The sequence below is a fragment of the Scyliorhinus canicula genome, chromosome 25 (assembly GCF_902713615.1).
Source record: "Scyliorhinus canicula chromosome 25, sScyCan1.1, whole genome shotgun sequence".
In the NCBI taxonomy this organism is placed as follows: domain Eukaryota; kingdom Metazoa; phylum Chordata; class Chondrichthyes; order Carcharhiniformes; family Scyliorhinidae; genus Scyliorhinus; species Scyliorhinus canicula.
The window spans coordinates 25940110-25965541 of NC_052170.1; the positions used below are offsets into that span (position 1 = coordinate 25940110).

General features: G+C 55.5%; 1 protein-coding gene across 1 annotated transcript in view; it reads left to right on the forward strand.

The window, feature by feature from the left end:
* Positions 1-301: 301 nt before the first annotated feature.
* Positions 302-25432, forward strand: part of LOC119957025 (zinc finger protein Gfi-1-like) — a 38676-nt gene continuing 13545 nt past the window's right edge. Inside the window, exons 1-3 of the mRNA XM_038784608.1 lie at positions 302-311; positions 3112-3354; positions 5807-6030. Coding sequence (XP_038640536.1) covers positions 302-311; positions 3112-3354; positions 5807-6030 — 477 coding nt within the window. The remainder of the gene's footprint in view (positions 312-3111; positions 3355-5806; positions 6031-25432) is intronic.

Here is a 25432-nt window from a genome sequence, read left to right on the forward strand (position 1 = left end):
CCCCCCCCTCATCCTTCTAAATTCCAATGAGTACAGTCCCAGTCTACTCAACCTCTCCTCGTAATCCAACCCCCTCAGGTCTGGGATTAACCTCATGAATCTCCTCTGCACTTGCCTTTGTCAATCGAGGCTCAGGTTACAAAAGCAGGGAGGTCATGTTGGAGTTGGAGAACTTTGGTGAAGCCACAGCTGGAGCACTGGGTGTAATTCTGGTCCCCACATTACAGGAAGGATGTGATTGTACTGGAGGGGGTGCAGAGGGGATTCACCAGGATGGTGCCTGGGATGGAACGTTTCAGTTATGAAGAGGGGTTGGATAGGGTTGGGTTGTTTTCACTGGAGCAGAGAAGACTGAGGGGCGGCCTGATCGAGGTGGACAGGATTCTGAGGGGCACGGACAGGGTGGGTAGGGAGCAGCTGTTCCCCTTAGTTGAAGGGTCGGTTCTGAGGGGGACACAAGTTCAAGGTGAGGGGTGGGAGGTTTAGGGGGGGTTTGAGGAAATTGTTTTTTACCTAGAGGGGGGGGGGGGTGAGGGTCTGGAATGCGCTGCCTGGGAGGGGGGGGGAGAGGGTCTGGAATGCGCTGCCTGGGAGGGGGGGGAGCGGGTCTGGAATGCGCTGCCTGGGAGGGGGGGGAGAGGGTCTGGAATGCGCTGCCTGGGAGGGGGGGGGGGAGGGTCTGGAATGCGCTGCCTGGGAGGGGGGGGAGCGGGTCTGGAATGCGCTGCCTGGGAGGGGGGAGAGGGTCTGGAATGCGCTGCCTGGGAGGGGGGGGGGGAGGGTCTGGAATGCGCGGCCTGGGAGGGGGGGGTGAGGGTCTGGAATGCGCTGCCTGGGAGGGGGGGGGAGAGGGTCTGGAATGCGCTGCCTGGGAGGGGGGGGGAGAGGGTCTGGAATGCGCTGCCTGGGAGGGGGGAGAGGGTCTGGAATGCGCTGCCTGGGAGGGGGGGAGGGTCTGGAATGCGCTGCCTGGGAGGGGGGGGAGAGGGTCTGGAATGCGCTGCCTGGGAGGGGGGAGAGGGTCTGGAATGCGCTGCCTGGGAGGGGGGGAGGGTCTGGAATGCGCTGCCTGGGAGGGGGGGGAGGGTCTGGAATGCGCTGCCTGGGAGGGGGGGGAGGGTCTGGAATGCGCTGCCTGGGAGGGTGGGGGAGGGTCTGGAATGCGCTGCCTGGGAGGGTGGGGGAGGGGGGGGGAAAGAGAGGTGGGTTGCCTCACATCCTTTAAAAAGTACCCGGATCAGCACTTGGCCCATCGCAACATTCCAGGCTCTGGGCCAAATGCTGGCAAATGGGATTGGGTCGGCAGGACAGGTGTTTCTCATTCACTGGGACAGTCTCGAGGGGCAGAAGGGCCTCTTCTGCACTGACTGTCTGGGGGCACGGTCTGGAGGCACGGTCTGGGGGCACGGTCTGGGGGCACTGTCGGGGGGGCACTCTCGGGGGGGCACTCTCGGGGGGCACTCTCGGGGGGCACTCTCGGGGGGGCACTCTCGAGGGGGGCACTCTCGGGGGGCACTCTCGGGGGGCACTCTCGGGGGGGCACTCTCGGGGGGGCACTCTCGAGGGGGGCACTCTTGGGGGGCACTCTCGGGGGGCACTCTCGGGGGGGCACTGTCGGGGGGGCACTCTCGGGGGGGCACTCTCGGGGGGCACTCTCGGGGGGCACTCTCGGGGGGGCACTCTCGAGGGGGGCACTCTCGGGGGGCACTCTCGGGGGGGCACTCTCGGGGGGCACTCTCGGGGGGCACTCTCGGGGGGCACTCTCGGGGGGGGCACTCTCGGGGGGCACGCTCGGGTGCACGCTCGGGGGTCACACTCGGGGGGCACTCTCGGGGGCACTCTTGGGGGGCACTCTCGGGGGGCACGCTCGGGGGGCACTCTCGGGGGGGCACTCTCGGGGGGGCACTCTCGGGGGGCACGCTCGGGGGGCACTCTCGGGGGGCACTCTCTGGGGGGCACTCGGGGGCACTCTCGGGGGGCACGCTCGGGGGCACGCTCGGGGGCACGCTCTGGGGCACGGTCTGGCGGCACTCTGGGGGGCACTCTCTGGGGGGCACTCTCGGGGGGCACTCTCGGGGGGCACGCTCGGGGGGCACTCTCTGGGGGGCACGCTCGGGGGGCACGCTCGGGGGGCACGCTCGGGGGCACGCTCGGGGGCACGGTCTGGGGGCACTCTGGGGGGACACTCTCTGGGGGCACTCTTGGGGGGCACTCTCGGGGGGCACGCTCGGGGGGCACGCTCGGGGGCACGCTCGGGGGCACGCTCGGGGGCACGCTCGGGGGGCACTCTCGGGGGGCACGCTCGGGGGGCACTCTCGGGGGGCACGCTCGGGGGGACACTCTCGGGGGGGCACAGTCTGGGGGCACGCTCGGGGGCACGCTCGGGGACACGCTCGGGGGCACGCTCGGGGGCACGCTCGGGGGGGGGTACTCTCGGGGGGCACTCTCGGGGGGCACGCTTGGGGGGCACTCTCGGGGGGCACGCTCGGGGGGCACTCTCGGGGGGCACAGTCTGGGGGCACGCTCGGGGGCACGCTCGGGGGCACGCTCGGGGGGCACAGTCTTGGGGCACGCTCGGGGGCACTCTCAGGGGCACGCTCGGGGGGCACGCTCGGGGGGCACTCTCAGGGGCACGCTCGGGGGGCACTCTCGGGGGGCACAGTCTTGGGGCACGCTCGGGGGCACGCTCGGGGGCACGCTCGGGGACACGCTCGGGGGCACACTCGGGGGCACGCTCGGGGGGCACAGTCTTGGGGCACGCTCGGGGGCACTCTCAGGGGCACGCTCGGGGGGCACGCTCGGGGGGCACTCTCAGGGGCACGCTCGGGGGGCACTCTCGGGGGGCACAGTCTTGGGGCACGCTCGGGGGCACGCTCGGGGGGCACGCTCGGGGGGCACTCTCGGGGGGCACGCTCGGGGGGCACTCTCGGGGGGCACACTCGGGGGGGGGCACTCTCTGGGGGGCACTGTCTGGGTGTCCAGGTTAACACTAATATGTGGCTCTAGTGTAATGGGCTGGTGTCGCTCACTCCCCCCCCCTCTCCCCAGTGACCCCGCTGTCCCCTGAACTCAGTGTTTCCCTATTGATTCTCTGTCTGTCCTGATCCACAGGAGGTGCCTGCCGTGGGGAGCATGTGTCCCAGGGAGCAGCGGGAATCCAGGACCCCTCCCCTGGTGATGATCCCGCTGCCAGGAATGTGTCGGGCGAAGGCTCGGAGGCGAGGTGTTGGCGAGCTCCCCAAACGCTGACTGGCTCGAGCGGGGAGAGAGAGACCTTCACACATCCTCACAGCACACAGGAGGAACTGTGTGAGAATCAGGCCGGGAACGTGTGGAGATCTCTGACTTCATCCGGTACGGACATGGAAATGTGACCCACACACTGGGCTGTTGGGCTGTTCAATAGGAACCCGCTTCAAACGCACTTTAGTCAATGTGCGGAGGGGGATTTACCGGAATGAATCCAGGAATGGGGGGTTTTAGCTCCAATGTGATGCTGGAGCAGCTGGGGGGCTGTTCTCGGAGAAGTTTGGGGGCAGATTCCAGCCCCACTGGCCCCCGAATCACAGCACAGGTGAATTGAATAATAAATCTCATTAAAAATCCCGAAGCTGCTCAATAATTACAGTCACCCGGTTTATAAATTTAAGCACAAAAACTGTTTATTGAAATAAGAACTCGAATTAACAAATACAGCTGGGTAACGATAAGCTCAGACCGACTGCTCAATTTAACTGCCCCACCTTCTGCCCGCATACACAAGGCAGACAAACACAGAGGGGTGGTAAAGGGGTAAAATAATAAGGATGAAGATTAACGGATACGAGTCTTTGCTTTGAATGGTGGTTCTTGAGCTCACTCTCCTCCCAGCAAGCTTTTAGATTAAAGTCTCTGGTTTACAATTGGTAATGGTCTTCCATGCAAAATCATTCATTCAGGTTGGAGAATGTAGTCCTCACCGGCAGCTGGTTTAACAGAGAGGCTTTATTTCTTCTCAAACTGGGCCTCCGGTCATGCTTTGAATTCAAGCCTTTGCTTCAAGAGAACGATGCCGTAGTCTTGTCGGAGAGAGAGAGTCCGCCCTCACTCCTGCCTTCTGAAGAGAGTTTATAGGGCACTTTTGGGAGAGGGTTAGTGGCAACCTTCCATCCGGGCTGCAGAATCCAAACTGAAACCGAGCTGGAGCCTCGTGACTCTGAAAATAATTCCGGGGGGATCATATCCGATCGCCGCCTGTTACCAGCCAGAGCTCAGCCCTTTGGGCCACTTCATTGATCACCAGCCAAGTCAGTCAAACCAAGTCATCACTCATGTCGGCCAGTGTAAAGCAGCGCAGCCTTCCGGATGCTTCTGTTTGAATTAAAGGCACCGGCTGCCTTGCCTTAAAGCCATTGGTCCATTAAACATCCATGGACCAAAAATGTAACGGCAAAAATAAAAGAAAGGGGAAAATAATGGAATAAACAAAGAACAAAGAACTATTCAGCACAGGAACAGGCCCTCCAAGTATGCGCCAATCTAGACCAACCGCCTGTATCCTTCTATACCCCGTCTGTTCATGTGCCTATCCAGATAAGTGTTTAAGGTCGCTAACGTATCTGCCTCACCCACCTCACTTGGCAGCACATTCCAGGCCACCACCACCCTCTGTGTAAAAAGCTTCCGTGCACAGCTACAGGGATAGAGTGGGGGGAATGGGCCTGGATTGCTCTGTGGGAAGCCAGCATCAACACAATAGACCTGAATGACCTCCTTCTGCACTGTCGATGAGTCTGTTGACGACTCTCTCAGCTTCCCCTGTAGTCTATCCCTGCTCGTACAAAGGCAAGATCTCCATTTGCCTTTTAAGGCCTGACCTCCTCTAAGGCCAACAATTCTACGCATTACCCTCCAGTTTCTCCCAAGCCCGGTCATCACTCTGCAGCACGGTAGCATTGTGGATAGCACAATGGCTTCACAGCTCCAGGGTCCCAGGTTCGATTCCGGCTTGGGTCACTGTCTGTGCGGAGTCTGCACATCATCCCCGTGTGTGCGTGGGTTTCCTCCGGGTGCTCCGGTTTCCTCCCACAGTCCAAAGATGTGCAGGTTAGGAGGATTGGCCATGATAAATTGCCCTTAGTGTCCAAAATTGCCCTTAGTGTTAGGTGGGGTTACTGGGTTATGGGGATAGTGTGGAGGTGTTGACCTTGGGTAGGGTGCTCTTTCCAAGAGCCGGTGCAGACTCAATGGGCCGAATGGCCTCCTTCTGCACTGTAAATTCTATGATAAGTCCTCAGAGCCCAATCAGCAGATAACCACATGCTGCCAATTCCCAAGATCCAATCACTTTGACATCAATAGTAAGCAGTAACAGCTCCTACATTGATCGTGAGGGTACATTATTCACCAATATCGAGTGCCGGAAACTCCTTTCACTCAGTCAGTAACTCTCTCCTCCCAACCACCCTGCAAAGAGGCCAAAGCCCCTCTGTTTAATGAACCAGTATCTATTCCCGAGGTCCTATGTGTGTGCGAAAGGCACAATGGGGACAATGATATTTCATCAAACACTCTGGAAAATCAAAATGGACCAGACACCTTTCCCTCTCGCTGTTCTCGAGAAGGTTCAAGCAACAGGACCCATCCTCTTCAAGTAGCCTTTCTCCCAGTGTTAATGATTGCAGTTTACCATCAGACCCTTGGACCATAAGACATAGGAAAAGACATGTGTAAAGTGGGAGTGAAATGGTTGGAAATCTGGGAGAGGAGTTTGTTTCAGGGAGAGACGCTCCAGTTAAATCACCTTTCCTGCGTCTCTCTATTTCAGATCACTTGTTTCTCTCTCCGGAATCAGCTAGCAGCCCCAGACCAGTATGGATTACTTACTCAACACCTCGATTCAGTCAACTAGTGGAGGATTACCTGTCACCGATGTTAGACCCTCGGAGCACGTTGCAGACCACTGCGGGAAACATTGGAGAGAACAGCAACGTCATCTTCACCCCGAGAACATTGCACAAAACTCCGTATAACTGCATCAAATGTGACAAGGTATGGACTCATACTCTTTAACCACCCTCAGATAACCTCACTCACCCCCACCCTCTCTCCTCGTACGACAATGTTGCAATCCCAGGAATCAGCGGGCTGAACCTTCGCTGCACTCCCTCTATGGCAATGGTACCCTTTCTTAGATAAGGAGACTTCATCAAAAGCTTTCTGAAAATCTAAATGCACCACATCCACTGATTCACCCTGATCTATTCTATTAGTTACATCCTCAAAAAACTCCAGCAGTTTGTCAAATATGATCTCCCTTTCATAAATCCATCTTAACTTTACCTAATCCTGTTGACATTTGCTAAGTGTCCTCTGATCACATCCTTTATTTAGACTCCAGCATTTTTCCTATTGCTGGGATGTTGGGTTAACTGATCTCTAATTCCCTGATTCCTCCCTCCCTCCATTTTTGAAGAGCGGGGTTACGTTGTCCCCCCTCCAATCTGCTGGGAGTGCAGAATTTTGGAAGATGGAAACCAAGAGATCCACTACTTCCATAGCCACCTTCTTCCGTAGCCGGGGATGTAGGATACCAGGCCCTCTGAAATTATCCGCTTTCATGTCCCATTCATTTCTCCAACACTATTTTGCGAGTAATGCTAATTTCCTTCAATTCCTCCTTCTCGCTGGACCCGTGGCTCCACAGCATTTCTGGATCCGACACTATCCTTCATTTATTTTGTTTGCCATGGTCGGCCCGCTTTGTGCCAGAAAGGAATGCATAACAATTACAATGCACACATTCTTCCCTTAAATATCAACCATCGCCTATCCACAGTCACACCTTTTATGGAAAGTTCCCCTATCTGTCTTCGCCAACTCACCCCTCTTACCTTTGTGGTTTACTGTGTTTAGATTTAGGACCCCAGTTTCAGATCCGACTTCTTCACTTTTCATTCCAATGACGAATTCTATCACGTTCCGGCCACAGTTCCCTAATGGATCCCATACAACAAGATTAACTAACCCCTTGTTACCAAATCTGAGTTAGCAAGTTCCCATAGCAACATACTGGTCTACAAATCCACCTCGTACATACTCCAGGAATACAGCTGCCACAGTATCATTGCTAGGCAGCACAGTGGTTAGCACTGTGGCTTCACAGCTGCAGGGTCCCAGGTTTGATTCCCGGCTTGGGTCACTGTCTGTGTGGCGTCTATACTTTCCCCGCTTGTCGACATGGGTTTCCTCCGGGTGCTCCGGTTTCCTCCCACAGTCCAAAGATGTGCAGGTTAGGTGGATTGGCCAGGCTAAATTGCCCTTAGTGTTCAAAAAAGGTTAGGTGGGGTTAATAATAATAGTAATAATAATAATAATACCTTATTGTCACGCGTAGGCTTCAAACGAAGTTACTGTGAAAAGCCCCTAGTCACCACATTCCGGCGCCTGTTTGGGGAGGCTGGTACGGGAATTGAACCCGCGCTGCTGCCTTGTTCTGCATTGTAAGCCAGCTATTTAGCCCAGTGTGCTAAACCAGCCCCACGATACGGGGATACGGTGGAGGTGTTGACCTTGGGTGGGGTGCTCTTTCCAAGGTCCGGTGCAGACTCGATGGGCCGAATGGCCTCCTTCTGCACTGTAAATTCGATGATCTATTATTAATTTGATTTGCCCAGTCTATCTGTAGATTACAGTCACCCATGATTACTGTATCAGCCGTGTTACATGTATCTCGAAGTTCCCCTACCGTTACTGTCACTGTCTGGAGGCCAGGAGACGACGCCCACTAATGTCCTCCTCCCCTTGTTGCTTCTTAGCTCCACCCACACTGATTCTACAACTAGATTTCCGAAGGCAATATCCCCTTTCGCTATGCACTGATTGCAGTCTTTACTACCACAACCACCCCACCTCCATTTTCTATTTCTCTGTCCTTCCTCTACATCGAATATCCTCGGATATTCAGTTCTTAGGCTTGGTCACCTTGCAGCCATGTCTCTGTAATTGCAATCGTATCATACCGCTGTAGACCAGTTTATGTTATTAATTGGTCCAGCTAATTGTGAATACTGAGTGTATTCAGGCGCAGTGCCTTTAGATTTTCCTTTTGTACATTTTCATACGCAGTTTCTGTAATGTGGCCCAATTTGCTGCAGCCCCCATTGCTTCTGCCATCCACTTCTGCTTTTTACTTCCCCGCATTTCATTTCTATCTTTGTTTCCCTCTCTTGTGTCTCCCCTCCTCCCTCACCCACATCCCCTGCCACTTGAGTTTCAACATCAGCAATGGCAAAGACCCCCGTGGGAGTAATTGGTTCCAGTCCGGCTGGGGCACCAACCTGTCCAGATTGTCCCAGCCCCATATTCCCCAGGCTCGGTCCTGATGCCCCAGGAATCCAAACCCCTCCCTCCTACGCCACCTCTCCAGCCACACATCCATCCAGCCTATTCTCCTATTCCTCGCTCGCTAATGGCTCTGGGAGGTACCCAGAAGTCACTGCTTTGATGTCCTGCTTTTTAATTTGTTCCCCGCTCTTTATATTCTGATTCCATGAACCCCATCCCTCTTCTGACCTAGATAATTGGTACCTATATGGACCGCAGCCTCTGGCTGTTCCCCCTTCCCCTTCGGTCTGTGCAGTCTTTACCTGCAGTGTTACCACCTCACTGTACACGCTGTCCATGGAGATCGCTTCCTTGCGGATGCTCCACAGCGACTCCTGTCGCTGCTCCAGCTCGGAAACGTGGGCTTCAAGTAGCCACAGCTGGAGACACGTCCAGCACACGTGGTCACCCTGGGCACTGGAAGTGTCCCTGACTTCCCACATCGCACAAGAGGAGCATTCCACGTAGTTGTTTCTCTGCCAGAACTTGAGCCTTAAATTACTCCCTTTATTTTTACTTCCTCTACTTTAGGGTACATTAAGGGCAGTAAAAAAACTCACCAGGTCCTTCTTACCAAGGCGCTCTTTGTTCTGGTAAAGTGTCTAAAATGATCACTTCATTCCCACTTCATCGAATTCCCTCAATCGCCATTTAGCACTCTGCTGCAGTCAAAAGCAGCACTCCAGAGCAGACAACCCAGTCACACCCAGTCACACCCAGTCACACCGTCACACCCAGTCACACCCAGTCACACCCTGTCACACCCAGTCACACCGTCACACCCAGTCACACCCAGTCACACCCAGTCACACTCAGACACTCTCAGTCACACCGTCACACTCAAACACACTCAGTCACACTCAGTCACACCCAGTCACACCGTCACACCCAGTCACACCCAGTCACACCGTCACACCCAGTCACACCCAGTCACACCCTATCACACCCAGTCACACCCAGTCACACCCTGTCACACCCAGTCACACCCTGTCACACCCAGTCACACCCAGTCACACTCAAACACACTCAAACACACCCAGTCACACCCAGTCACACCCAGTCACACTCAGACACTCTCAGTCACACAGTCACACTCAAACACACTCAGTCACACTCAGTCACACCCAGTCACACCGTCACACCCAGTCACACCCAGTCACACCGTCACACCCAGTCACACCCTGTCACACCCTGTCACACCCAGTCACACCCAGTCACACCGTCACACCCAGTCACACCGTCACACCCTGTCACACCCTGTCACACCCAGTCACACCCAGTCACACCCTGTCACACCCAGTCACACCCAGTCACAACCAGTCACACTCAGACACTCTCAGTCACACAGTCACACTCAAACACACTCAGTCACACTCAGTCACACACAGTCACACCCAGTCACATTCAGACACACCTAATTACACTCAGACACACCCAGTCACACCCAGTCACACCCTGTCACACCCTGACAAACCCAGTCACACCCAGTCACACTCAAACACACTCAAACACACCCAGTCACACCCAGTCACACCCAGTCACACTCAGACACTCTCAGTCACACAGTCACACTCAAACACACTCAGTCACACTCAGTCACACTCAGTCACACCCAGTCACACCGTCACACCCAGTCACCCCTAGTCACACCGGCACACCCAGTCACACCCAGTGACACCCTGTCACACCCAGTCACACCCAGTCACACCCAGTCACACCCAGTCACACCGTCACACCCAGTCACACCGTCACACCCAGTCACACCCTGTCACACCCAGTCACACCCAGTCACACCCAGTCACACCCAGTCACACCGTCACACCCAGTCACACCCAGTCACACCGTCACACCCAGTCACACCCTGTCACACCCAGTCACACCCAGTCACACCCAGTCACACCCTGTCACACCCAGTCACACCCAGTCACACCCAGTCACACTCAGACACTCTCAGTCACACAGTCACACTCAAACACACTCAGTCACACTCAGTCACACCCAGTCACACCCAGTCACACCCAGTCACATTCAGACACACCTAATTACACTCAGACACACCCAGTCACACCCAGTCACACCCTGTCACACCCTGTCACACCCAGTCACACCCAGTCACACTCAAACACACTCAAACACACCCAGTCACACCCAGTCACACCCAGTCACACTCAGACACACTCAGTCACACAGTCACACTCAAACACACTCAGTCACACTCAGTCACACCCAGTCACACCGTCACACCCAGTCACACCCTGTCACAACCTGTCACACCCAGTCACACCCAGTCACACCCAGTCACACCCAGTCACACCGTCACACCCAGTCACACCCAATCACACCCTGTCACACCCAGTCACACCCAGTCACACCCAGTCACACCCAGTCACACCCAGTCACACCCAGTCACACTCAGACACTCTCAGTCACACAGTCACAATCAAACACACTCAGTCACACCCAGTCACACCCAGTCACATTCAGACACACCTAATTACACTCAGACACACCCAGTCACACCCAGTCACACCCTGTCACACCCAGTCACACCCAGTCACACCCAGTCACACTCAAACACACTCAAACACACCCAGTCACATCCAGTCACACCCAGTCACACTCAGTCACACTCAGTCACACTCAGTCACACCCAGTCACACCGTCACACCCAGTCACACTGTCACACCCAGGCACACCGTCACACCCAGTCACACCCTGTCACACCCAGTCACACCCAGTCACACCCAGTCACACCGTCACACCCAGTCACACCCAGTCACACCCAGTCACACCGTCACACCCAGTCACACCCAGTCACACCCTGTCACACCCTGTCACACCCAGTCACACCCTGTCACACCCAGTCACACCCAGTCACACTCAGACACTCTCAGTCACACCCAGTCACACTCAAACACACTCAGTCACACTCAGTCAAACCCAGTCACACCCAGTCACATTCAGACACACCTAATTACACTCAGACACACCCAGTCACACCCAGTCACACCCTGTCACACCATGTCACACCCAGTCACACCCAGTCACACTCAAACACACTCAAACTCACACCGTCACACCCAGTCACACCCTGTCACACCCAGTCACACCCAGTCACACCCAGTCACACCGTCACACCCAGTCACACCCAGTCACACCCAGTCACACCGTCACACCCTGTCACACCCTGTCACACCCAGTCACACCCAGTCACACCCTGTCACACCCAGTCACACCCAGTCACACCCAGTCACACTCAGACACTCTCAGTCACACAGTCACACTCAAACACACTCAGTCACACTCAGTCACACCCAGTCACACCCAGTCACATTCAGACACACCTAATTACACTCAGACACACCCAGTCACACCCAGTCACACCCTGTCACACCCAGTCACACCCAGTCACACTCAAACACACTCAAACACACCCAGTCACACCCAGTCACACCCAGTCACACCCAGTCACACTCAGACACACTCAGTCACACAGTCACACTCAAACACACTCAGTCACACTCAGTCACACCCAGTCACACCCAGTCACACCGTCACACCCAGTCACACCGTCACACCCAGTCACACCCTGTCACACCCAGTCACACCCAGTCACACCCAGTCACACCGTCACACCCAGTCACACCCAGTCACACCGTCACACCCAGTCACACCCTGTCACACCCTGTCACACCCTGTCACACCCAGTCACACCCAGTCACACCCAGTCACACTCAGACACTCTCAGTCACACAGTCACACTCAAACACACTCAGTCACACTCAGTCACACCCAGTCACACCCAGTCACATTCAGACACACCTAATTACACTCAGACACACCCAGTCACACCCAGTCACACCCTGTCACACCCTGTCACACCCAGTCACACCCAGTCACACTCAAACACACCCAGTCACACCCAGTCACACCCAGTCACACCCAGTCACACTAAGACACTCTCAGTCACACAGTCACACTCAAACACACTCAGTCACACTCAGTCACACCCAGTCACACCGCCACACCCAGTCACACCCAGTCACACCGTCACACCCAGTCACACCCAGTCACACCCTGTCACACCCTGTCACACCCAGTCACACCCAGTCACACCCAGTCACACCGTCACACCCAGTCACACCGTCACACCCAGTCACACCCTGTCACACCCAGTCACACCCTGTCACACCCAGTCACACCCAGTCACACCCAGTCACACCGTCACACCCAGTCACACCCAGTCACACCCAGTCACACCGTCACACCCAGTCACACCCAGTCACACCCTGTCACACCCAGTCACACCCTGTCACACCCAGTCACACCCAGTCACACCCAGTCACACCCTGTCACACCCAGTCACACCCAGTCACACCCAATCACACTCAGACACTCTCAGTCACACAGTCACACTCAAACACACTCAGTCACACTCAGTCACACCCAGTCACACCCAGTCACACCCAGTCACACCCAGTCACATTCAGAAACATTCAGACACACCTAATTACACTCAGACACACCCAGTCACACCCAGTCACACCCTGTCACACCCTGTCACACCCAGTCACACCCAGTCACACTCAAATACACTCAAACACACTCAAACACACCCAGTCACACCCAGTCACACCCAGTCACACTCAGACACACTCAGTCACACAGTCACACTCAAACACACTCAGTCACACTCAGTCACACCCAGTCACACCGTCACACCCAGTCACACCCTGTCACACCCTGTCACACCCAGTCACACCCAGTCACACCCAGTCACACCCAGTCACACCGTCACACCCAGTCACACCCAATCACACCCTGTCACACCCTGTCACACCCAGTCACACCCAGTCACACCCAGTCACACCCTGTCACACTCAGACACTCTCAGTCACACAGTCACAATCAAACACACTCAGTCACACCCAGTCACACCCAGTCACACCCAGTCACATTCAGACACACCTAATTACACTCAGACACACCCAGTCACACCCAGTCACACCCTGTCACACCCAGTCACACCCAGTCACACCCAGTCACACTCAAACACACTCAAACACACCCAGTCACACCCAGTCACACCCAGTCACACCCAGTCACACTCAGACACATTCAGTCACACAGTCACACTCAAACACACTCAGTCACACTCAGTCACACCCAGTCACACCGTCACACCCAGTCACACCGTCACACCCAGTCACACCGTCACACCCAGTCACACCCTGTCACACCCAGTCACACCCAGTCACACCCAGTCACACCCAGTCACACCCAGTCACACCGTCACACCCAGTCACACCCAGTCACACCCAGTCACACCGTCACACCCAGTCACACCCAGTCACACCCTGTCACACCCTGTCACACCCAGTCACACCCTGTCACACCCAGTCACACCCAGTCACACTCAGACACTCTCAGTCACACAGTCACACTCAAACACACTCAGTCACACTCAGTCACACCCAGTCACACCCAGTCACATTCAGACACACCTAATTACACTCAGACACACCCTGTCACACCCAGTCACACCCTGTCACACCCAGTCACACCCAGTCACACTCAAACACACTCAAACACACCCAGTCACACCCAGTCACACCCAGTCACACCCAGTCACACTCAAACACACTCAGTCACACCCAGTCACACCCAGTCACACCCAGTCACACCCAGTCACACTCAGACACACTCAGTCACACAGTCACACTCAAACACACTCAGTCACACCCAGTCACACCGTCACACCCAGTCACACCCAGTCACACCGTCACACCCAGTCACACCGTCACACCCAGTCACACCCTGTCACACCCAGTCACACCCAGTCACACCCAGTCACACCGTCACACCCAGTCACACCCAGTCACACCCAGTCACACCGTCACACTCAGTCACACCCAGTCACACCCTGTCACACCCTGTCACACCCAGTCACACCCTGTCACACCCAGTCACACCCAGTCACACCCAGTCACACTCAGACACTCTCAGTCACACAGTCACACTCAAACACACTCAGTCACACTCAGTCACACCCAGTCACACCCAGTTACATTCAGACACACCTAATTACACTCAGACACATCCAGTCACACCCAGTCACACCCTGTCACACCCTGTCACACTCAAACACACCCAGTCACACCCAGTCACACCCAGTCACACCCAGTCACACTCAGACACTCTCAGTCACACAGTCACACTCAAACACACTCAGTCACACTCAGTCACACCCAGTCACACCGCCACACCCAGTCACACCCAGTCACACCGTCACACCCAGTCACACCCAGTCACACCCTGTCACACCCTGTCACACCCAGTCACATTCAGACACACCTAATTACACTCAGACACACCCAGTCACACCCTGTCACACCCAGTCACACCCAGTCACACCCAGTCACACTCAAACACACTCAAACACACCCAGTCACACCCAGTCACACCCAGTCACACTCAGACACACTCAGTCACACAGTCACACTCAAACACACTCAGTCACACTCAGTCACACCCAGTCACACCGTCACACCCAGTCACACCGTCACACCCAGTCACACCGTCACACCCAGTCACACCCTGTCACACCCAGTCACACCCAGTCACACCCAGTCACACCGTCACACCCAGTCACACCCAGTCACACCCAGTCACACCGTCACACCCAGTCACACCCAGTCACACCCTGTCACACCCAGTCACACCCAGTCACACCCTGTCACACCCAGTCACACCCAGTCACACTCAGACACTCTCAGTCACACAGTCACACTCAAACACACTCAGTCACACTCAGTCACACCCAGTCACACCCAGTCACATTCAGACACACCTAATTACACTCAGACACACCCAGTCACACCCAGTCACACCCTGTCACACCCAGTCACACCCAGTCACACTCAAACACACTCAAACTCACACCGTCACACCCAGTCACACCCTGTCACACCCAGTCACACCCAGTCACACCCAGTCACACCGTCACACCCATTCACACCCAGTCACACCCTGTCACACCCAGTCACACCCAGTCACACCCAGTCACACCCAGTCACACCCTGTCACACCCAGTCACACCCATTCACACCCAGTCACACTCAGACACTCTCAGTCACACAGTCACACTCAAACACACTCAGTCACACTCAGTCACACCCAGTCACACCCAGTCACATTCAGACACACCTAATTACACTCAGACACACCCTGTCACACCCAGTCACACCCTGTCACACCCAGTCACACCCAGTCACACTCAAACACACTCAAACACACCCAGTCACACCCAGTCACACCCAGTCACACCCAGACACACTCAGTCACACAGTCACACTCAAACACACTCAGTCACACTCAGTCACACCCAGTCACACCGTCACACCCAGTCACACCCAGTCACACCGTCACACCCAGTCACACCGTCACACCCAGTCACACCCTGTCACACCCAGTCACACCCAGTCACACCCAGTCACACCCAGTCACACCGTCACACCCAGTCACACCCAGTCACACCCAGTCACACCGTCACACCCAGTCACACCCAGTCACACCCTGTCACACCCAGTCACACCCTGTCACACCCAGTCACACCCAGTCACACCCAGTCACACTCAGACACTCTCAGTCACACAGTCACACTCAAACACACTCAGTCACACTCAGTCACACCCAGTCACACCCAGTTACATTCAGACACACCTAATTACACTCAGACACACCCAGTCACACCCAGTCACACCCTGTCACACCCTGTCACATTCAAACACACCCAGTCACACCCAGTCACACCCAGTCACACTCAGACACTCTCAGTCATATAGTCACACTCAAACACACTCAGTCACACTCAGTCACACCCAGTCACACCGCCACACCCAGTCACACCCAGTCACACCGTCACACCCAGTCACACCCAGTCACACCCTGTCACACCCTGTCACACCCAGTCACACCCAGTCACACCCAGTCACACCGTCACACCCAGTCACACCGTCACACCCAGTCACACCCTGTCACACCCAGTCACACCCAGTCACACCCTGTCACACCCAGTCACACCCAGTCACACCGTCACACCCAGTCACACCCAGTCACACCCAGTCACACCGTCACACCCAGTCACACCCAGTCACACCCTGTCACACCCTGTCACACCCAGTCACACCCAGTCACACCCAGTCACACTCAGACACTCTCAGTCACACAGTCACACTCAAACACACTCAGTCACACTCAGTCACACCCAGTCACACCCAGTCACACCCAGTCACATTCAGACACACCTAATTACACTCAGACACACCCAGTCACACCCAGTCACACCTGTCACACCCAGTCACACCCAGTCATACTCAAACACACTCAAACACACCCAGTCACACCCAGTCATACCCAGTCACACTCAGACACTCTCAGTCACACAGTCACACTCAAACACACTCAGTCACACTCAGTCACACCCAGTCACACCGTCACACCCAGTCACACCCAGTCACACCGTCACACCCAGTCACACCGTCACACCCAGTCACACCCAGTCACACCCAGTCACACCGTCACACCCAGTCACACCCAGTCACACCCAGTCACACCGTCACACCCAGTCACACCCTGTCACACCCAGTCACACCCTGTCACACCCAGTCACACCCAGTCACACCCAGTCACACTCAGACACTCTCAGTCACACAGTCACACTCAAACACACTCAGTCACACTCAGTCACACCCAGTCACACCCAGTCACATTCAGACACACCTAATTACACTCAGACACACCCAGTCACACCCTGTCACACCCTGTCACACCCTGTCACACCCAGTCACACCCAGTCACACTCAAACTCACACCGTCACACCCAGTCACACCCTGTCACACCCAGTCACACCCAGTCACACCCAGTCACACCCAGTCACACCGTCACACCCTGTCACACCCTGTCACACCCAGTCACACCCAGTCACACCCAGTCACACCCTTTCACACCCAGTCACACCCAGTCACACCCAGTCACACCCAGTCACACTCAGACACTCTCAGTCACACAGTCACACTCAAACACACTCAGTCACACTCAGTCACACCCAGTCACACCCAGTCACATTCAGACACACCTAATTACACTCAGACACACCCAGTCAAACCCAGTCACACCCTGTCACACCCAGTCACACCCAGTCACACTCAAACACACTCAAACACACCCAGTCACACCCAGTGACACCCAGTCACACCCAGTCACACTCAAACACACTCAGTCACACTCAATCACACCCAGTCACACCGTCACACCCAGTCACACCCAGTCACGCCGTCACACCCAGTCACACCGTCACACCCAGTCACACCCTGTCACACCCAGTCACACCCAGTCACACCCAGTCACACCGTCACACCCAGTCACACCCAGTCACACCCAGTCACACCGTCACACCCAGTCACACCCAGTCACACCCAGTCACACCCTGTCACACTCAGACACTCTCAGTCACACAATCACACTCAAACACACTCAGTCACACTCAGTCACACCCAGTCACACCCAGTCACATTCAGACACACCTAATTACACTCAGACACACCCAGTCACACCCAGTCACACCCTGTCACACCCTGTCACACCCAGTCAAACCCAGTCACACTCAAACACACTCAAACACACCCAGTCACACCCAGTCACACCCAGTCACACTCAGACACTCTCAGTCACACAGTCACACTCAAACACACTCAGTCACACTCAGTCACACCCAGTCACACCGCCACACCCAGTCACACCCAGTCACACCGTCACACCCAGTCACACCCAGTCACACCCTGTCACACCCAGTCACACCCAGTCACACCCAGTCACACCGTCACACCCAGTCACACCGTCACACCCAGTCACACCCTGTCACACCCAGTCACACCCTGTCACACCCAGTCACACCCAGTCACACCCAGTCACACCGTCACACCCAGTCACACCCAGTCACACCTAGTCACACCGTCACACCCAGTCACACCCAGTCACACCCTGTCACACCCTGTCACACCCAGTCACACCCTGTCACACCCTGTCACACCCAGTCACACCCAGTCACACCCAGTCACACCCTGTCACACCCAGTCACACCCAGTCACACCCAGTCACACTCAGACACTCTCAGTCACACAGTCACACTCAAACACACTCAGTCACACTCAGTCACACCCAGTCACACCCAGTCACACCCAGTCACATTCAGACACACCTAATTACACGCAGACACACCCAGTCACACCCAGTCACACCCTGTCACACCCAGTCACACCCAGTCACACTCAAACACACTCAAACACACTCAAACACACCCAGTCACACCCAGTCACACCCAGTCACACTCAGACACACTCAGTCACACAGTCACACTCAAACACACTCAGTCACACTCAGTCACACCCAGTCACACCGTCAAACCCAGTCACACCCTGTCACACCCTGTCACACCCAGTCACACCCAGTCACACCCAGTCACACCGTCACACCCAGTCACACCCAATCACACCCTGTCACACCCTGTCACACCCAGTCACACCCAGTCACACCCAGTCACACCCTGTCACACCCAGTCACACCCAGTCACGCTCAGACACTCTCAGTCACACAGTCACAATCAAACACACTCAGTCACACCCAGTCACACCCAGTCACATTCAGACACACCTAATTACACTCAGACACACCCAGTCACACCCAGTCACACCCTGTCACACCCAGTCACACCCAGTCACACTCAAACACACTCAAACACACCCAGTCACACCCAGTCACACCCAGTCACACTCAGACACACAGTCACACTCAAACACACTCAGTCACACTCAGTCACACCCAGTCCCACCGTCACACCCAGTCACACCCAGTCACACCGTCACACCCAGTCACACCGTCACACCCAGTCACACCCAGTCACACCCAGTCACACCCAGTCACACCCAGTCACACCGTCACACCATGTCACCCCCAGTCACACCCAGTCACACCGTCACACCCAGTCACACCCAGTCACAACCTGTCACACCCTGTCACACCCAGTCACACCCTGTCACACCCTGTCACACCCAGTCACACCCAGTCACACTCAGACACTCTCAGTCACACAGTCACACTCAAACACACTCAGTCACACTCAGTCACACCCAGTCACACCCAGTCACATTCAGACACACCTAATTACACTCAGACACACCCAGTCACACCCAGTCACACCCTGTCACACCCTGTCACACCCAGTCACACCCAGTCACACTCAAACACACTCAAACTCACACCGTCACACCCAGTCACACCCTGTCACACCCAGTCACACCCAGTCACACCCAGTCACACCGTCACACCCAGTCACACCCAGTCACACCCAGTCACACCGTCACACCCTGTCACACCCAGTCACACCCAGTCACACCCAGTCACACCCAGTCACACCCAGTCACACTCAGACACACTCAGTCACACAGTCACACTCAAACACACTCAGTCACACTCAGTCACACCCAGTCACACCCAGTCACATTCAGACACACCTAATTACACTCAGACACACCCAGTCACACCCAGTCACACCCTGTCACACCCAGTCACACCCAGTCACACTCAAACACACTCAAACACACCCAGTCACACCCAGTCACACCCAGTCACACCCAGTCACACCCAGTCACACTCAGACACACTCAGTCACACAGTCACACTCAAACACACTCGGTCACACTCAGTCACACCCAGTCACACCGTCACACCCAGTCACACCCAGTCACACCGTCACACCCAGTCACACCGTCACACCCAGTCACACCCTGTCACACCCAGTCACACCCAGTCACACCCAGTCACACCGTCACACCCAGTCACACCCAGTCACACCCAGTCACACCGTCACACCCAGTCACACCCTGTCACACCCAGTCACACCCTGTCACACCCTGTCACACCCAGTCACACCCAGACACTCTCAGTCACACAGTCACACTCAAACACACTCAGTCACACTCAGTCACACCCAGTCACACCCAGTCACATTCAGACACACCTAATTACACTCAGACACACCCAGTCACACCCAGTCACACCCTGTCACACCCTGTCACACCCAGTCACACCCAGTCACACTCAAACACACTCAAACACACCCAGTCACACCCAGTCACACCCAGTCACACCCAGTCACACTCAGACACTCTCAGTCACACAGTCACACTCAAACACACTCAGTCACACTCAGTCACACCCAGTCACACCGCCACACCCAGTCACACCCAGTCACACCGTCACACCCAGTCACACCCTGTCACACCCTGTCACACCCAGTCACACCCAGTCACACCCAGTCACACCGTCACACCCAGTCACACCCAGTCACACCCTGTCACACCCAGTCACACCCTGTCACACCCAGTCACACCCAGTCACACCGTCACACCCAGTCACACCCAGTCACACCCAGTCACACCGTCACACCCAGTCACACCCAGTCACACCCTGTCACACCCAGTCACACCCAGTCACACCCTGTCACACCCAGTCACACCCAGTCACACCCAGTCACACTCAGACACTCTCAGTCACACAGTCACACTCAAACACACTCAGTCACACTCAGTCACACCCAGTCACACCCAGTCACACCCAGTCACACCCAGTCACATTCAGACACACCTAATTACACTCAGACACACCCAGTCACACCCAGTCACACCCTGTCACACCCAGTCACACCCAGTCACACTCAAACACACTCAAACACACCCAGTCACACCCAGTCACACCCAGTCACACTCAGACACTCTCAGTCACACAGTCACACTCAAACACACTCAGTCACACTCAGTCACACCCAGTCACACCGTCACACCCAGTCACACCCAGTCACACCGTCACACCCAGTCACACCGTCACACCCAGTCACACCCTGTCACACCCAGTCACACCCAGTCACACCCAGTCACACCGTCACACCCAGTCACACCCAGTCACACCCAGTCACACCGTCACACCCAGTCACACCCAGTCACACCCTGTCACACCCTGTCACACCCAGTCACACCCAGTCACACCCTGTCACACCCAGTCACACCCAGTCACACCCAGTCACACTCAGACACTCTCAGTCACACAGTCACACTCAAACACACTCAGTCACACTCAGTCACACACAGTCACACCCAGTCACATTCAGACACACCTAATTACACTCAGACACACCCAGTCACACCCAGTCACACCCTGTCACACCCTGACAAACCCAGTCACACCCAGTCACACTCAAACACACTCAAACACACCCAGTCACACCCAGTCACACCCAGTCACACCCAGTCACACCCAGTCACACTCAGACACTCTCAGTCACACAGTCACACTCAAACACACTCAGTCACACTCAGTCACACCCAGTCACACCGTCACACCCAGTCACAACCAGTCACACCGTCACACCCAGTCACACCCTGTCACATCCAGTCACACCCAGTCACACCCAGTCACACCCTGTCACACCCAGTCACACCCAGTCACACCGTCACACCCAGTCACACCCAGTCACACCGTCACACCCAGTCACACCCAGTCACACCCTGTCACACCCAGTCACACCCAGTCACACCCTGTCACACCCAGTCACACCCAGTCACATTCAGACACACCTAATTACACTCAGACACACCCAGTCACACCCAGTCACACCCTGTCACACCCTGACAAACCCAGTCACACCCAGTCACACTCAAACACACTCAAACACACCCAGTCACACCCAGTCACACCCAGTCACACCCAGTCACACCCAGTCACACTCAGACACTCTCAGTCACACAGTCACACTCAAACACACTCAGTCACACTCAGTCACACCCAGTCACACCGTCACACCCAGTCACAACCAGTCACACCGTCACACCCAGTCACACCCTGTCACACCCAGTCACACCCAGTCACACCCAGTCACACCCTGTCACACCCAGTCACACCCAGTCACACCGTCACACCCAGTCACACCCAGTCACACCGTCACACCCAGTCACACCCAGTCACACCCTGTCACACCCAGTCACACCCAGTCACACCCTGTCACACCCAGTCACACCCAGTCACATTCAGACACACCTAATTACACTCAGACACTCCCAGTCACACCCTGTCACACCCTGTCACACCCAGTCACACCCAGTCACACTCAAACACACTCAAACACACCCAGTCACACCCAGTCACACCCAGTCACACCCAGTCACATTCAGACACACCTAATTACACTCAGACACACCCAGTCACACCCAGTGACACCCTGTCACACCCTGTCACACCCAGTACACCTCAGTACAGTCAGCCACACCCAGGAACACTCATACACACCCAGTTACACCCAGACCCAGTCACACATGTAGGCACACCCGGATACACCCAGACACACGTAGTCGCACTCATAGACACCCAATCACACCCAGTCACACTGAGACACACTGAGACACACTCGGTTACACTGAGACACACTCAGTCACACCCAGTCACACCCAGTCACACCCAGTCACACCCAGTCACACCCTGTCACACCCAGTCACACCCAGTCACACCCAGACCCAGTCACACCCAGTCACACTCTGTCACACTGAGACACACTCTGTCACACTCTGTCACACTCTGTCACACTCTGTCACACTCTGTCACACTGAGACACACTGAGACACACTCTGTCACACTCTGTCACACTCTGTCACACTCTGTCACACTCTGTCACACTCTGTCACACTGAGACACACTGAGACACACTCTGTCACACTCTGTCACACTCTGTCACACTCTGTCACACTCAGACACACTCAGACACACTCAGACACACCCAGTCACACCCAGTCACACCCAAAGAACAAAAAGCAAAGAAAAGTCCAGCACAGGAACAGGCCCTTCGGCCCTCCAAGCCCGTGCCGACCATGCTGCCCGTCTGACACTAAAATCTTCTGCACTTCCGGGGTCCGTATCCCTCTATTCCCATCCTATTCATGTATTTGTCAAGATGCCCCTTAAATGTCACTATCGTCCCTGCTTCCACCACCTCCTCCGGCAGCGAGTTCCAGGCACCCACTACCCTCTGTGTAAAAAAACTTGCCTCGTACATCTACTCTAAACCTTGTCCCTCGCACCTTAAACCTATGCACCCTAGTAATTGACCCCTCTACCTTGGGGAAAAGCCTCTGACTATCCACTCTGTCTGTGCCCCTCATAATTTTATAGACCTCTATCAGGTCGCCCCTCAACCTCCGTTGTTCCAGTGAGAACAACCAAGTTTATTCAACCGTTCCGCATAGCTAATGCCCTCCATACCAGGCAACATCCTGGTAAATCTCTTCTGCACCCTCTCCAAAGCCTCCACATCCTTCTGGTAGTGTGGTGACCAGAATTGAACACTATACTCCAAGTGTGGCCTAACTAAGGTTCTATGCAGCTGCAACATGACTTGCCAATTCTTATACTCAGTGCCCCGGCCACTGAAGGCAAGCATGCCGTATGCCTTCTTGACTACCTTCTCCACCTGTGTTGCCCCTTTCAGTGACCTGTGGATCTGTACACCTAGATCTCTCTGACTGTCAATACTCTTGAGGGTTCTACCATTCACTGTATATTTCCTACCTGTATTAGACCTTCCAAAATGCATCACCTCACATTTGTCCGGCTTAAACTCCATCTGCCATCTCTCCGCCCAAGTCTCCAAACAATCTAAATCCTGCTGTATCCTCTGACAGTCCTCATCGCTATCCACAATTCCACCAACCTTTGTGTCATCAGCAAAATTACTAATCTGAGGCGGGATTCTTCCCTACCCGGCGTGACGGAGGGTGCTGGCGTAGGGGAGTAGCGCCAACCACTCAGGGGTCGGGCCTCCCCCAAGGTGGGGAATTCTCCCTACCTTTGGGGGCCAGCCCCACGCCGGAGCGGTTTGCACCAGAAGACTGGCGCAAAAAACCGGCGCCCCCGGCAGCGGGGCTGGCCGAAAGGCTTTCGCCGGCCGGCGCATGCGCGATGTGGGGTTCTCTTCCGCTTCCGCCATGGCTGCCGCGGAAGGAGAAAGAGTGCAGCCAGGGCACTGGCCCGGAGTCTGATCGGTGGGCCCCGATCACGGGCCAGGCCACCGTGGGGGCACCCCCCGGGGTTCGATCGCCCCCCGCTCCCACCCCCCCCAGGACCCCGGGGGCCCGCTCGCGCCGCTGATCCTGCCGTTCCAGAGGTGGTTCAAACCTCGGCGGCGGGAGAGGCCTCCCAGCGGCGGGACTTCGGCCCATCCGGGCTGGAAAATCACCGCAGGGGCCTCTCCGATCGGAGTGGCGAGATTCCCGCCCCCACCACTTCCCAGGTGGTGGAGAATCTCTGCCACGGCTGGGGCGGGATTTTAGGCAGCCCCAGGCGATTCTCCGACCCTGCTGGGGGTCGGAGAATTTCGCCCCAGATCAGTTACATTTTCCTCCAAATCATTTATATATACTACGAACAGCAAAGGTCCCAGCACTGATCCCTGCGGAACAACACTAGTCACAGCCCTCCAATTAGAAAAGCAACCTTCCATTGCTACTCTCTGCCTTCTATGACCGAGCCAGTTCTGTATCCATCTTGCCAGCTCATCTCTGATCCCGTGTGACTTCACCTTTTATACCAGACTGCCATGAGGGACCTTGTCAAAGGACTTACTGAAATCCATATAGACAACATCCACTGCCCTGCCTGCATCAATCATCTTTGTAACGTCCTCGTAAAACTCTAGCAAGTTAGTGAGACACAACCTCCCCTTCACAAAACTGTGCTGCCTCTCACTAATTCTTCCATTTGCTTCCAAATGGGAGTAGATCCTGTCTCGAATAATTCTCTCCAGTAATTTCCCTACCACTGATGTAAAGCTCACCGGCCTGTAGTTCCCTGGATTATCCTTGCTACCCTTCTGAAACAAAGGAATTACATTGGCCATTCTCCAGTCCTCCGGGACATCACCTGAAGACAGTGAGGATCCAAAGATTTCTGTCAAGGCCTCAACAATTT